Source organism: Protomyctophum parallelum (genome assembly GCF_964188405.1).
Source record: "Protomyctophum parallelum genome assembly, chromosome: 2".
Taxonomy (NCBI): Eukaryota; Metazoa; Chordata; class Actinopteri; order Myctophiformes; family Myctophidae; genus Protomyctophum; species Protomyctophum parallelum.
Genome location: NC_139699.1, coordinates 14,594,964 through 14,611,189, shown reverse-complemented (window position 1 = coordinate 14,611,189; position 16,226 = coordinate 14,594,964). Strand labels below are relative to the sequence as shown.

At 46.8% G+C, this 16,226-nt stretch overlaps 1 protein-coding gene across 1 annotated transcript in view; it reads right to left on the bottom strand.

The window, feature by feature from the left end:
• il16 (interleukin 16) overlaps positions 1-12,368 on the bottom strand; it is a 46,603-nt gene extending 34,235 nt beyond the window's left edge. The window contains exons 1-4 of the mRNA XM_083759211.1: positions 12,207-12,368; positions 2,197-2,476; positions 773-928; positions 30-186 (exon numbers count right to left, since the gene is read on the bottom strand). Coding sequence (XP_083615337.1) covers positions 30-186; positions 773-928; positions 2,197-2,476; positions 12,207-12,219 — 606 coding nt within the window. The 5' untranslated portion in view covers positions 12,220-12,368. The remainder of the gene's footprint in view (positions 1-29; positions 187-772; positions 929-2,196; positions 2,477-12,206) is intronic.
• Between the last annotated feature and the right edge of the window lie 3,858 nt (positions 12,369-16,226).

Below are 16,226 nucleotides of genomic sequence, written 5' to 3'. Positions count from 1 at the left end.
CTTTATACTGAAGGACTGGATGGTCCTACCTTTATACTGAAGGAGCGGCGTACGCTCCTCTTCTGCTCTCTGAGCGTGTTGCCGTGGTGATGATGATGCGAGCGCTGCTCAGGCACCTCCGTGCTTCCTCTCCTGTCCGAGGCTCCTCCTCCATGCTGCTGGCTCCTCCTCCCGTACCCCCCGTACCTAGGGGGGGCGATATGGTGATGAATATCGTATCGCAGACATAAAAGGGAAAACAGCGCCCCCTAAAGTCACAGATCACTGAACTAAAGCCATTTTCTCTGCTTGGTCTTTTTTCCACTACTCCTGCAAGACATTTTTTTATAAGCCATATCTCCAAAACTGGTGGGTCAAACTGAACAACCAATATGTAAATTTGAAGCTATGATTCCATGCTTTCATATGACATGAAAAAACGAAAATTAAAAAAAATCCAATGGCAGTCTCTCGATCAAATCTAGTCACAAAATGACTCCATGATATGCCATTTCAGAGATATTGTATATAAATCGTGATACAGTGAATACAGTATGACTTGCAGTTCTATACCTTAATTTATACGTTTGTAGAACAACCGATTCGTTAGCCAAAATGAATAAGTATTTAGGTCTAAATGTTCCGGTCCGTTATTCTTTTAGTTGTTGTTACCTTGTAGGTGGTAGGTAGTAGACTGTTAAGTAACTTGGACAATAATCCTAAAAACTGTATCATAATTTCATGTATGGTGACATATACTGTACCATATCACCCACCCCTACCCGTCCCGTACCCGTGTTCTGCTTCCTCTCCGTCCCGGGTGGGCTCCGCCCTCCACACCCCGTCCCCCCCCTCCCAGCCCCCCCCAGCGGGGGCGGGGCTGTACCTCTCCTCCTCGGGGCCGGGGGGGCAGTCGTCGCTGGTCTTGGAGTGACAGAGGATCAAAGACCTGCAAAACATGTCCTCGTTATTAAGTCATATAAAACCATCAACATGTGCTCCTCCTCGTCTTAACGTATTAATGGATGACCCACAACAAGTTGAGACCCACAACAAGTTTTGTGTTTTGTGTGTGATACAGCTGCACCCTCTGGTGGCGGACGGGTGGTGTCACAGCGTGACAGACAGACAGACAGTTCTGCCTGGGTTACATAGTAATCGCTCATTGCGTTCGCAATCACTGAATTCGCAACTACACTACACTACACTACACTACACTACCCATGATGCACCACTACACTACGCTACACTACACTACACTACCCATGGTGCACCACTACACTACGCTACACTACCCAGGATGCACCACTACACCACACCACACCACAACATGCATGCTGGTTGTAAAGCCTTGAGTGTTTACTTAACTCAAATCTGGAAATGTAAAAATTGACCTTCAACTATTAATAACAACATGAATAGAACTTTATTTGTATAGCAGCTTTCATGCAGCTCAAAGTGCTTTACATACAGAGCAACATAGAGAAAAAAAGATCAACTTTAAAGTAAGAGTGTAGAAGCATAGCCAGGTCTTGAGCTGTGCTTTAATTCTAAATGTCTACAGAGGCTGCCTGTCGAAGGTATAGTGGGAGTTTATTAAACTACAGAGGCTGCCTGTCGAAGGTATAGTGGGAGTTTATTAAACTACAGAGGCTGCCTGTCGAAGGTATAGTGGGAGTTTACTTTATTAAACTACAGAGGCTGCCTGTCCAAGGTATAGTGTTATTAAACTACAGAGGTTGCCTGTCGAAGGTATAGTGTTATTAAACTACAGAGGCTGCCTGTCGAACGTATAGTGGGAGTTTACTTTATTAAACTACAGAGGCTGCCTGTCGAAGGTACAGTGGGATTTTATTAAACTACAGAGGCTGCCTGTCGAAGGTACAGTGGGAGTTTACTTTATTAAACTACAGAGGCTGCCTGTCGAAGGTACAGTGGGAGTTTACTTTATTAAACTACAGAGGCTGCCTGTCGAAGGTACAGTGGGATTTTATTAAACTACAGAGGCTGCCTGTCGAAGGTACAGTGGGAGTTTGTTCCACGCCGTCGGCCCGTATAGAAGCTTAAAACTTTTACTGTGTAGGGAAAATGAAAATGCTGCATACACATAAAGCATAAGCTGTGTGTGTGTGTGTGTGTGTGTGTGTGTGTGTGTATGTGTGTGTGTGTGTGTGTGTCTGTGTGTGCATGTGTGCGTGTGCGTGCGTGCGTGTGTACCTGGACAGCATGACCAGTGTCTTGGAGGTGTGGTTGTCTCCGCTGCCTCTCTGCCGCTGCTCCCTGCTCCGTCTCCTGTCCATCCTGCGCAGGGCGGCCTTCCTCCGCTGGTGGGAGGAGGAGGAGGGTCTCTGGGGCATGGAGGAGAGTGCACGTGGTGCGTGGTGGTGCTGGTGTGTGTGCACGGCAGCCGATGCGCACGGCTCGGGAACAAACACACCATTTGGACCCCGCCTCCCGGCGGCAGCCGGCGAGAAGGCTAATGGAGAGCAGGGACGCTCTGGAGAGCAATTAGTAAATTCAGTTAGACTAGAGGATACTAGTGTGTGTGTGTGTGTGTGTGTGTGTGTGTGTGTGTGTGTGCGTGCGTGTGTGTGTGTGTCATAAGTGTTCTGAAAAAAAAAAAGCTGCTGAGGAGATAAGAGGGCTTTTCTTTCCCAGCTTTATGAAAAAAAAGCAACGAAAAAAAAGCAATGTTTTTCTCCTGACCGGAACCTCCTGATGTTTGAGACCGCACGCACACGCACATGCACACGCACACGCACACACACACACACACACACACACACACAACACAAAAGCCCACATCCAATACAATTCAATTCCAAAGCACACCAGTGTTGATTTTGTTGACTGCAAATTTGATGAAACATGTTTGTCGTCGACCCCTTATCACCAACGCAAACTAAATAAAAACCAAGTGATGATGACTAAGGCCTGACTCACACCTGCACAACAAGATTGTTGTATAGCTGATGCATGAGACTTGTTTACTGATGCAAGCTCCCAATGCATTTACAATGGGAGTCACATGGTTTGACACAACATTTTTGTTGTATGAGGGGGAGGGGGGGCAGTCGAAACACAGCCGAAAGCCGTACAACAGAAATGTTGTGTCAAACCATGTGACTTCCATTGGAAATGCATTGGGAGCTTGCATCAGTAAACAAGTCTCATACATCTAGCATGCATCAATGTTGTATGCTAGATCGAAAGGTGTGAGTCAGGCCTTAAACTGAGAGACTAAATACATTGACAAAAGGGATTAAAAGTTGAATGCGTTTATTATAACTTATAAGAGCTTTATGCAGATGGAAAAAGGGAGGGGACCAGTCACATTGTGACGTGTCATGACTTGAGCTTGTAGATCTGCTATTTTTGGTGAATGTTCCCCCCAGAACAGGGATGCTGGGGTTCAACAGGTACAATGTCAAGTATGAACTTATTTTCAATCAGTAATGTAAACTACTATTCTCTCAAGTTGCCCTCGTGACACATTATATGTATAGGGAAAACATTTACATATTTACGATTTACGCATCGGGATTGGATCGGGAACGAGAAAAGTGTATCGTGATTCGTGGGACATCCTTAATTTACATATACCTAATTTACATATACCTAATCATAATATGACATAAATGTAAGGTTTTGTAAAGTAACAGTAATAGATAATTATGCGGGAACACCTAGTAAGTGGCAAAAAACCTACTTTCTGACCTTGACAATCAGAAAAGTCCTATCTGATTGTATTAAACAACATAAAAAAAAGAATTGTGTACAGTACAGTACAGTACAGTACAGTACAGTACAGTACAGTACAGTACAGTACAGTACAGTACAGTACAGTACAGTACAGTACACAGATCCTATGCTGAACAACAGTCTGGAGTGAGCAGCGACGCTCTGTAAAGCGTTCTTGACACTCCAGAGAAGAAGCCATTTAGCATGACCCTCCAATGCATTATATATGTTACAGTATACTGTTGATGGCCTCTCTCTTTCTCCACGCGCACGTTCTCTGTGGACAAACAAACACTAATACGCTACAAGTCACGTGAACACTACACCCTCACTGAAACACCAGTACAGCTATACGTGAACACTACACCCTCACTGAAACACCAGTACAGCTATAGGTGAACACTACACCCTCACTGAAACACCAGTACAGCTATATGTGAACACTACACCCTCACTGAAACACCAGTACAGCTATACGTGAACACTACACCCTCACTGAAACACCAGTACAGCTATAGGTGAACACTACACCCTCACTGAAACAACAGTACAGCTATATGTGAACACTACACCCTCACTGAAACACCAGTACAGCTATACGTGAACACTACACCCTCACTGAAACACCAGTACAGCTATAGGTGAACACTACACCCTCACTGAAACAACAGTACAGCTATATGTGAACACTACACCCTCACTGAAACACCAGTACAGCTATACGTGAACACTACACCCTCACTGAAACACCAGTACAGCTATACGTGAACACTACACCCTCACTGAAACACCAGTACAGCTATAGGTGAACACTACACCCTCACTGAAACACCAGTACAGCTATACGTGAACACTACACCCTCACTGAAACACCAGTACAGCTATAGGTGAACACTACACCCTCACTGAAACACCAGTACAGCTATATGTGAACACTACACCCTCACTGAAACACCAGTAAAGACTCTCCTATATGATGGAAATAGTACAGTACGTGAACACTACGCTCTCCTACTGACAGTAGGAGACCAACAGTACCCTACGTGGTGACATCATTACCTCTCTCTCAATCTCTGTCTCTCTTGTGTTATATAATGCTTGCCAATATCTCTCTCTCTAGGTGGTCCTCAGACGAGCCCTCCATCTTCGCTTCCAGTCATCCCGGTTCTCCATACATCGGCACGTTGATTGTGAGCTTATAAGTATAGATGTGCTATTTTCAAAATATGTTTTTATACATTAGAAACTTCAAATGGGACCTTCTGCATGATGAGTACTTTTACTTTTGGTACTTTAAGTACATTTCGATACTAATACAATTTTGGATTTCAGTGTGCCTCTTGGTAAGACCTGCTTTGAAGGCTTTACTAACACTCATTTTGTGACTCTGGCGCCATCTAAAGGTCAAGCTTTATCTAAAGACCAAAGTCTGGTTTTAGTCAGGGGATGCCTGCTTGCCACATTTCCAAATCCAAATGTGATGACGAGATGCGATGAGATATACTTTATTAATCCCCAAAGGCCTACAGAGTGACACATCAAGTCAAGCTGGACAAACAAGAATCAGTAAACACAAATAAACACAAGTGGACATAAACACACTAGACCAGCACCACACGCAAACTTTGGGGAGGCAAAGTCTGATGGCAGTTGGCATGAAAGAGAGTCTGTATCGCTCCGTATGCATCCTCGGGGGGGTGAAGGCTCTCACCCTATCCTGCAGCATGACATAAGGTCGGTCATGAGGTGGGAGGGATTTGCCAGCATGGAGTTTAGTTTGTCCTTGATCCTCCTCTCAGCGACCGACTGCAGGCTCTCCATTCAGAGGCCGACAACCCAGCTGGCCTTCTTGATGATTTTATTGAGCATGTTGAGCTCCACGGACTTGATATTCCCTGGCTATCTTGGTCAAGTGTGATGTTGTAAGCCAGGGGTGGGCAACTTTGGAGATTATTGGAGAGGGCCACTATAGTTCCACACTCACTCCAGAGGGCCACTATAGTTCCACACACACTCACTCCAGAGGGCCACTATAGTTCCACACACACTCACTCACTCCAGAGGGCCACTATAGTTCCACACACACTCACTCCAGAGGGCCACTATATAGTTCCACACACACTCACTCCAGAGGGCCACTATATAGTTCCACACACACTCACTCCAGAGGGCCACTATAGTTCCACAGTCCACACACACTCACTCCAGAGGGCCACTAACTATAGTTCCACACACACTCACTCCAGAGGGCCACTATAGTTCCACACACACTCACTCCAGAGGGCCACTATAGTTCCACACACACTCACTCCAGAGGGCCACTATAGTTCCACACACACTCACTCCAGGGGGCCACTATAGTTCCACACACACTCACTCCAGAGGGCCACTATAGTTCCACACACACTCACTCCAGAGGGCCACTATAGTTCCACACTAACTCCAGAGGGCCACTATAGTTCCACACACACTCACTCCAGAGGGCCACTATAGTTCCACACACACTCACTCCAGAGGGCCACTATAGTTCCACACACACTCACTCCAGAGGGCCACTATAGTTCCACACACACTCACTCCAGACGGCCACTATAGTTCCACACTAACTCCAGAGGGCCACTATAGTTCCACACACACTCACTCCAGAGGGCCACTATAGTTCCACACACACTCACTCCAGAGGGCCACTATAGTTCCACACACAGTTTCCTGGGTGCGGCCATTACTGAGGTGTACCATTAAGCGCAACAGCACTGATTAGCTACACCTGGCCTACGGAGCACTTGCTCCATGGATTACACCTCAGTAATGGCCGCGCCCAGGGCACCCCTCTGTGAATCGGTCTATAGTTCCACACACACACAGCGGACGTTTTTAACTCATATCTTTGCTTCTGGGTGTCCCCTAACACAACATATTTTCAGATGGGTGTCGGCGGCCAATTACAGATGATTAAATTGTTTGAGAAACACTGATATGGAAACATTTTGTAGAATGCACTGACTCTGTTGAAGCTAAAAGCCAGTGGATTTCAAAGACTCCACCGCCTCTAGTAATGACAGCAGTGCCACAGCAGTGACTGAGACTTTCCTCTACCGTGATGCACTCATTCTGCTGATGTCATAACGGGACACGCCGTACTACGGTACAGCACCAATAGTGTTTAGCAGAGGTGGAAAAAGTACTCACATTTCTTACTTAAAGGGCAACCTTCACCCCTTTTGCAACCAGACCTTATATTTAATGATGTTTGGGAGACAAGAAACACTTTCCTTGGGGTTTTATGAGGGTACAATCTGAGTTTTCAGATATTTCAAAGTGTCGACACTGGTCTCACTTCCTTTCTGGACTCTCCACAAGGTATAGAGTGAGTGCACCAAAGCATTGTGGGCATTGTAGTCTAACCCTAGTCAAACACACATACAGTACTACATTATGTTGTAATTGTGCTACTGTTATCTACTATAGGCTACTATTAACATTGAGTCACTGTAGTTTCTTCCAGCTGTGAAAATGTCCCTTCAAGAAGTATCAATACTACAATGTAGAAATACTCTGTTACAAGTATAAAAGTCCTCCTGAGTTCAAAATTAAGGTACAAAAGTATATATTGGTATGAAAAAGTACTTTAAAATGTTTAAAATGGGCCCAGGCCGTAGCGTAACGGTCTGGGCACCGGACTGGTGATCCAGTCGCGGTGTGCCGCGGGTTCGACTCCCGGACCCGACACGGCCTTTACCGCATGTCATCCCCCCATCTCTCTCCCGTTTCCTGTCAGCCTACTATCTGTCCCTTAAAAAATCAATAAAAGGCGTAAGCCGCAAAAAAAAAAAAAAAAAAAAAAAAAAAAATGTTTAAAATGTATGAAAACTCTTGAAAACAGCAGATCTACAAGCTCGCAATGGGGTGTGACAAATTGTGAGCTTGTAGATCTAGTAACTAGTAATCTACAAAGTAGTAAAAAAAAGAAAAAAAAAACACCTAAAAAATGTACTTCAGTAGTTTACAGTACTATACTTGAGTAGATGTACTTTACAGCACAGTTGAAAACGTCAAATGCTGATTGGATAGACTGAAAGAGGTGGGAGGAGTTATAGAGTAACAGAGGCAGAGCAGGTCAGCTCTATAAAAATGTACATCTGTATTAGAGCATGGGAATGAATGGTGTGTGTGTGTGTGTGTGTGTGTGTGTGTGTGTGTGTGTGTGTGTGCGTGCGTGCGTGCGTGCGTGCGTGCGTGTGTGTGTGTGTGTGTGTGTGTGTGCGTGCGTGCGTGCGTGTGTGCGTGTGGTGCCCATATTTAGCTAACAGACCCTGATTGAGAGAGAGAGGGCACGGGGGAGGGGTCTGCCTCAGGGACGGGATGAGGGGGCGGGGGTGAGGGTGGCGGGGGGGGGTGAGAGAGGCGGGAGCCAAACAACGCGTGTGTTGTTCTACAGAGTTTACTCACCAGGGAGTTTTCCAGTCTGACAGATCTGATCACGGAGCAGTGCTTTAATGCCAAGGCACAAACACCACCTAGTAACACCCAGTCAGGGAAAACCTCTCTGAGCAGTGTGGGTTAGCGCCCCAGCCTGTGTCCTCCATGAGGAGGAAGCCCAACAACCCTCGATGAGGCCTTTGGGAGGGCCATGCAAGCAGCAAGCGGAACCGCAGCACAATGACCATGCGGAACCATTACCCACCACTCCTGAATGAACTGTCGCACTGGTCCTCGCTCTACTCCTGGTGAGAGCAGGAGTGGACCTGGTGAGACGTAGGAGGAGCCCGGACAGGAGACAACCCACAGAGCCTAGTCCCCCCATGTGCCAGAAGTGTACCTCCCAGCCCTGGCAGAGTAGTTATGGAGTACTGTAGTTCCAACGGATTGTGTGCCCCTGGTTTTTCCCTAGTGGGACTGATTGAGGGTAGCTACTGGGACGGAAGTCGGGACTTGATCACTCCCGGCTGGGTCGCCTGAGTGAGGGGTATGATGTTGGGAGACCCGGCCGAAACCCCGATGACCTCAGGATACTCACTGAGGATACGTCCCAGGTGCATCCATGCAATGTTTTTTAGTTGTCTCTGTCCACCTAGTAACACCCAGTCATGGAAAACCTCTCTCTCACCTAGTAACACCCAGTCAGGGAAAACCTCTCTCTCACCTAGTAACACCCAGTCATGGAAAACCTCTCTCTCACCTAGTAACACCCAGTCAGGGAAAACCTCTCTCTCACCTAGTAACACGCAGTCATGGAAAACCTCTCTCTCACCTAGTAACACCCAGTCATGGAAAACCTCTCTCTCACCTAGTAACACCCAGTCATGGAAAACCTCTCTCTCACCTAGTAACACCCAGTCATGGAAAACCTCTCTCTCACATAGTAACACCCAGTCATGGAAAACCTCTCTCTCACCTAGTAACACCCAGTCATGGAAAACCTCTCTCTCACCTAGTAACACCCAGTCATGGAAAACCTCTCTCTCACCTAGTAACACCCAGTCATGGAAAACCTCTCTCTCACCTAGTAACACCCAGTCATGGAAAACCTCTCTCTCACCTAGTAACACCCAGTCATGGAAAACCTCTCTCTCACCTAGTAACACCCAGTCATGGAAAACCTCTCTCTCACCTAGTAACACCCAGTCATGGAAAACCTCTCTACAATTTACAATTTACAATTTAGGCATTTAGCAGACGCTCTTAATCCAGAGCGACTTACATTTAAGCAAGAACAAAAGCATGGGAATACATCACATAAAAGCATTTATCAATATCATGAAACATGCGTAAGCTAAGAAAGTAACAGTGGAATATCTATATAATGAAACTATACATACACTATACATATAAACAATACATATTTACTACTATGCTATACATATGTACTATGGCGTGCTATGACTATATACAATACAATTATAGTGCTGTCTACATAACATGCTATAAGTCTGTGTCAAATGCTATCTAAGCCAACAGAAATGCTATCTAAGGGGTTAGGGTAAGTGCTATGGGCCATGATGGAGTCTGAAAAGGTGGGTTTTCAGGCTACGGCGGAAGATTGGGAGTGATGCTGCAGTTCTGACTGCAATGGGAAGTGCATTCCACAGTTTTGGAGCCAGAAGGGAGAAGAGTTTGGGACGTGTGGAGCGTTGTCCCGGCGTTTTTAGTGAGGGTACTTCCAGTTTCCCTGCGTTGGCTGATCTGAGTGCGCGGGAGGGTTTGTAGGGTTCAATCATACTTGTAAGATATGGGGGAGCCATACCTTTGGTTGCTTTGAATGCCAGCATCAGAGTTTTGTATTCTGTGCGGGCAGCGACCGGGAGCCAGTGGAGGGAGCGGAGCAGGGGGGAGACATGTGAGAAGTTTGGCTGGTTGAAGACCAAGCGAGCTGCTGCATTTTGGATCAGCTGGAGAGGCTTAAGTGCACATGCTGGTAGGCCAGCATGTCCCCAACTGTTTCCCAACTGTCCCCCCCGCCAGGCCACCCGCTCTACGAAGCAGAGATTTACGGACCGGACGGGCCCCTGCCAGGCCACCCGCCCTACGAAGCAGAGAGGTACGGACCGTCCCAACTGTCCCCCCCGCCAGGCCACCCGCTCTACGAAGCAGAGAGGTACGGACCGTCCCAACTGTCCCCCCCGACAGGCCACCCGCCCTACGAAGCAGAGAGGTACGGACCGTCCCAACTGTCCCCCCCCCGCCAGGCCACCCGCCCTACGAAGCAGAGAGGTACGGACCGGACGGGCCCCCTGCCAGGCCACCCGCCCTACGAAGCAGAGGTACGGACCGTCCCAACTGTCCCCCCCGCCAGGCCACCCGCCCTACGAAGCAGAGAGGTACGGACCGTCCCAACTGTCCCCCCCGCCAGGCCACCCGCCCTACGAAGCAGAGAGGTACGGACTGGACGGGCCCCCTGCCAGGCCACCCGCCCTACGAAGCAGAGAGGTACGGACCGTCCCAACTGTCCCCCCCGCCAGGCCACCCGCCCTACGAAGCAGAGAGGTACGGACTGGACGGGCCCCCTGCCAGGCCACCCGCCCTACGAAGCAGAGAGGTACGGGCCATACCGGCCTGACATCCACCCAGGGGGGCCATGTTAAAGAGAGAGCACTGACTCTCCGTTAGGGTCGACCTTCCCCCCGGCCCCCTCTCGTCTAACCTCGGTCAGACCCAAAACATATAATTATATATATATATATATATGTTTTGTTGTCATTGGATATGATTTTGTCCCAAAGCCCATGCTGTATTGATGTGGCAGTAATTATCATATACTGTATTAGAGACTGACATGTTGTTGGGACTCCCATGGGTCACATGATTCCCGCGGAATTGATATACATACTCAAGAGTGATGTACATACTCAAGAGTGATGTACATACTCAAGAGTGATGTACATACTCAAGAGTGATGTACATACTCAAGAGTGATATACATACTCAAGAGTGTAAAATGTGGGGCCTGTGGACCGCTCAGAGGACTGACTATACACAGACAAGACTAAGTGTTCATTTAACCAAGTCCAAGTTTCTGGGCATCGGCCTTGACATTGTGATTGTGATGACTGTTCTCATTATGCAAGTCATTTTAATCCCCTATAGCTCAGAGAACCCTTCTCTCTCTGGTCTGGCTTAACCAATGTTGTGTCAGCGTGGACTGGAGTGACTATACCGCACTATGTGCTGTATCTGGGCTCTGTGGTCGTCTTTTATGAGGTAAAATGTCATGTGTGACTCTGTGGAGAGACCAGAGAGGAAGCCTTGCGATGTTCCACTGAGCGTAGGACCGGGCTATTTGTGTTTTAAAGCCTGAGCTGCCTTTAGACTGGACAAGTGGACACACGGCATGCAATGTTATGTAATGTGGTTTCCTATAAGGACCATGTGTGTGTGTGCGCCCGCACAAATGAATGAATCAATGCGCGCACGCACGCACGTCGCACGCGCACGCGCACACGCACACACACACACACACACACACACACACACACACACACAGTCAGTGAGCCCTGAATGACGTGGTACAAAGAGTACTGTGAAGTTCTATACCGTCTAATCATGGTCACATCCAGAAACCTGCAGGGAGTGATGGCTATCTCTTTCTTAATGTAACAATTAAGGCACACAACAAATAAAAGCACAAGCCGGAGAACAACACGCGATAACCGACAAAAGACGTTTAGTCTACCTCTGTAGACAACATGTCACTGAGCAGCGGCGGTAAGACACTCACCGCTCACCCCAAACACATCTCTCTGTTTTTACTAAAACTACAACATGACGTCACTGAGCCGCGGTGGTAAGACACTCACCGCTCACCCAAACACATCTCTCTGTTTATACTAAAACTACAACATGACGTCACTGAGCCGCGGTGGTAAGAGACTCACCGCTCACCCAAACACACCTCTGTTTTCAGGGCTACTAATAAACACTTTCAGTGGTCACGTTATCACCTAAACCCCTATGATTGAATAGGCCTTCATAGTGTCAGTGTTACTCACCGTAGTCGATCATGACGTCTCAAGCCGTCATCAAATGGTACCGCAAGGCATGAAGGGCCTCCAGACAGCCATGGACGGACGGACGGCTCCTAATAGTCCCAGAAAGTTCCACAAACTGATGAAGAGAGTCAAATCCACGTCAGGATTAAAAGGCATAGATTTTCCCTCTGGTCCTGACTATAGGTCTATTCCTCTATAGCTCTGCCCGCCCGCCTCTCCTCTCCTCTCCTCTCCCACTCACTTTCTCCTTTTCCAGGATCCACACAACAAGAGGGTGTGTGTCTCAGTGCTCAAGGTTCCCAAAAAACCCACTGCCCCTTTCCTGTGAGGCAATTCCAGAGAGGGAAACACTGCACTCAGTTTGGCTTGAACTCACACGACACACCTACATGTATTTCACATGTAGGAGTCTTTTTTTGGACGCTGTGTGTGTGTGTGTGTGTGTGTGTGTGTGTGTGTGTGAGACTGTGTGCATGCGTGTGTGTGTATGCGTGCCATCTGTGGGGGTGCTGGAGCCCCAGAGGATGAATGAATAGGTTCTCTATAAACCACACACTCCAGTTCAAAAAGCAGAAATGCTCCTGAATGGAAAAGTTAGGCATAGCTGACCAGAGGAAAGAAAGTTAGTGTGTGTGTGTGTGTGCGTGCAGTTCCAGCCTCATCAAGCTGATGGCTGATCAGATGGTAATGACGTATCTCTCAGATCCATAGAGTAAGACACATTTACGACAACTCTGTTCACATCATTCAGTCCAATGGCTGTTCTTCTACATGGACTTCTATTGGCGAATAGGGACAGGGGCGAAGTTTACGGAATGCATGGGAGCCAATGGGCTCGCACGAGTACATGAACCACACAACCGGGCTGTTTTCTGCAGCCTCAATGTCGCAATTAACTCTGTCTAAAGTCTTTAACTCTGTCTATAGTCTTTATGGCTCTGATCGTTCTCATGTGAAGAAAGACCTGCAGTCTCCCACTAACACTCGCCAGACTGACCCACAACCTGTCGTGACCGACCCAGCCCGATTAGCAGGGCTGTTGTGGGCCGAGGGGGGGGGGGGGGGGGGGGCACACTCACATACTGTAGGGACACACATAGCTGCGTAATGGAGCGGTGGCACCGCTCAAAAATCATCTGCAAGGAATTTCTTGACAGGGAGTCAATGGGAATTTGCACATTGCTGGCAAGATGGCAGCCGTGTGCATATTATCAATAGAGCTTATAGATCGGCTATAGTCGTATCAGTGAAATGTTTACCGATTATATTTTACCTGAATATTTTCCATGAATACGTTTCCCACGTAACTCGAGAACCGTTTGACCCACCGACTTCACATTCGACACACACGTTCCACACCCCGGATGGGAGTGCAGTGCCAGGTATCGAGTCTGTCGGAACCACGGTTCTCCAGAACCACCACAAAAAGGCTCTGGTCAGGCTCTGCCAGTGGGCCTAATGAGGCCAACTCCTTTCACCTGGGCCAGGCTCTGCCAGTGGGCCTAATGAGGCCAACTCCTTTCACCTGGGTCAGGCTCTGCCAGTCGGCCTAATGAGGCCAACTCCTTTCACCTGGGTCAGGCTCTGCCAGTCGGCCTAATGAGGCCAAATCCTTTCCAGCTTCTGCCTCAGCCAATTGAGGCTCAACCAATCAGGCTCTGCCAGTGGGCCGAATTGATTGCCAAGTACACTTTTCAGTTTTGCAGTCTTCACACACACACACACACACACACACACACACACACACACACACACACAGATCTCCATGTGGGACACCGGCTGACAGTTAAAACGGGTGCTATGACAACGTATATCATTAGGTTCCCAAGTTGCATCGTTCCCAAGTAGGCCGGTGGCCGACTGCGACAGGCACGTACAGGTCTAGTATATTAAAATACAGCAATACGTGGCATTTTGAGGTACTCTTCCCATCACTTGCTATACTGCTACCGGCATAGGAAAACAAAATGAAATGAGACCGTTTTGCCATAGCTTACTTGGAAGTCGTCACAGTCAGTAATACTTGACTCATAGATTACAGTCGAAACCCGTCACGTTCTCACTGTATTTATTTCTCATATCAATTAAAAGTATTATTTACAGTGATCTTGCAGGAACACTGAAATGAAAGTCCATTAGGGCTGGGCTTCCTTGGAAGCATGGCACTTAAATAAATAAAAATCAATCAATCACGTAAATATGGCAAGCTTTATCTATTCTACACAATAACTGTACAGCAATCATTTGTACATACAGTAGTGTTCATCTCATCGACTAAATCTATGAAAAGAAAAGTTTGTCGACTACCTTTTATCACTGAGGAAAACAAAAAATATATATAAAATTAAAATAAAGCTAAGACTAAATATATTGACAATTTCATCAACAAATAAAATGTTAGGGAGGGACTAGTGGAGAATTAAAAGAACTAAAAGAAAAGTAATTTTATGTTTGGTTGCACTCTGACCAACCAAGTCTAAAGTCATCCATTACGACGCCATCAAGGCCCGCCAAAATACATTCTTGTCGACAAAATCAGGTGACTAAAACTAAAACTAAAAGCTATTTTCATTCAAAAGACTATGACTAAAACTAAATCAAAATTTGCTGTCAAAATTAACACTGATACATGTCAGTAGCACATTGATAGGTTCTTCATGGCCAAATTCCTAAACTTTGTCAACAACAGGCACTTGTAGATATGTGAAAGCGGCAGGAAAAGGCCCCAATGATTATAGGTTAAGGATCGATTCTGCCCAGCAAAACGTGGCGTGCACAGACGTTTAGAGGGGCAGGGGTTAGGGGTCAGGGGTCACAGACGTTTGGAGGGGCAGGTGCTCAAGTGAAAAAAGGACACCTTGTGCGGTGCGTGGAACCGGCCGGTTGCCTTAATAGTGTGATATTTATAGATTTTGGGGCATAAATAATATATTAGAAGCTTTTTATCGAGAATTGATCAATGTCACCATGGTCCACATACTGTATATATATTCCACATATATATATATATATATATATATATATATATTATTATGCACGCCACTGCAGCAAAATGCTGTAAAAATGGACCCTTATTATTAGTTAATTTTTCCTGCAGGAAAAAACTTTGCCCCGCCCCCGGTTCTGGCCAGGGGGAGAAACTCTGGCGCGTGCCCAGAGATGATTAAGTAATTCATTAATTTGATTAATTAATTAAGATTTTAGGCACGGTGCTATCAGAGTAATATAGTAAGAGAGTGGTGACACTAGCGTTGTTGACTCCCATTGTAACAATGGAATAAGGAAGTGCTCATTCTATCTCAATGGGATAGTTCCAGCCATAGGAGCAATATTTGGAACTATAGCCCATAGGCACCCGCTTTGTCTCAATGGGATAGTTCCAGCCATAAGAGCAATGTTTGGAACTATAGCCCATGCGGCGAGATCAAAGCGTGTCGCTACTCTCCTACTCTAAACTCTGGATGATATAGAGCGGCGCAGTCCCTCCCCCTTTCAGAACAACGAGTGGCCCAGGAAATGAATCCCAATGCATTTTTCCCATAGGCATTTCAAAACGTATTTATTTAAAGACCTTTTAAGCGTCGTACGAAGCCAACTCTTCTAGTGACAAATCATGACAACAAACACTTTTCGGGCCAAACAAAGAATTAGAAAGTAGAAAGAAACGGCAGGTTACAACACTTTTTTTGTTGTTTTTCTTCTTTGTAATTATTTGTTTGGTCCAAAATATTGTGTGTTGTCATGATTTGTCACGACAAGAGTTGGCTTCGTACGACGCTTAAAAGGTCTTTAAATAAATACTTTCTGAAATGTCTATGGGGAAAATGCATTGGGATTCATTTCCTGGGCCACTCGTCGTTCTGAAAGGGGGAGGGACTGCGACGCTCTATACCGGGGCAAATAAGGTCTGCAGGAAACCCTGAGTGTACTCCACGTCCTCTACTCCAGGCTGAGGACCTGGAGTAGACCTGGAGTAGACCTGGTCTGCTCCACGTCTACTCCAGGTCCTCTACTCCAGGT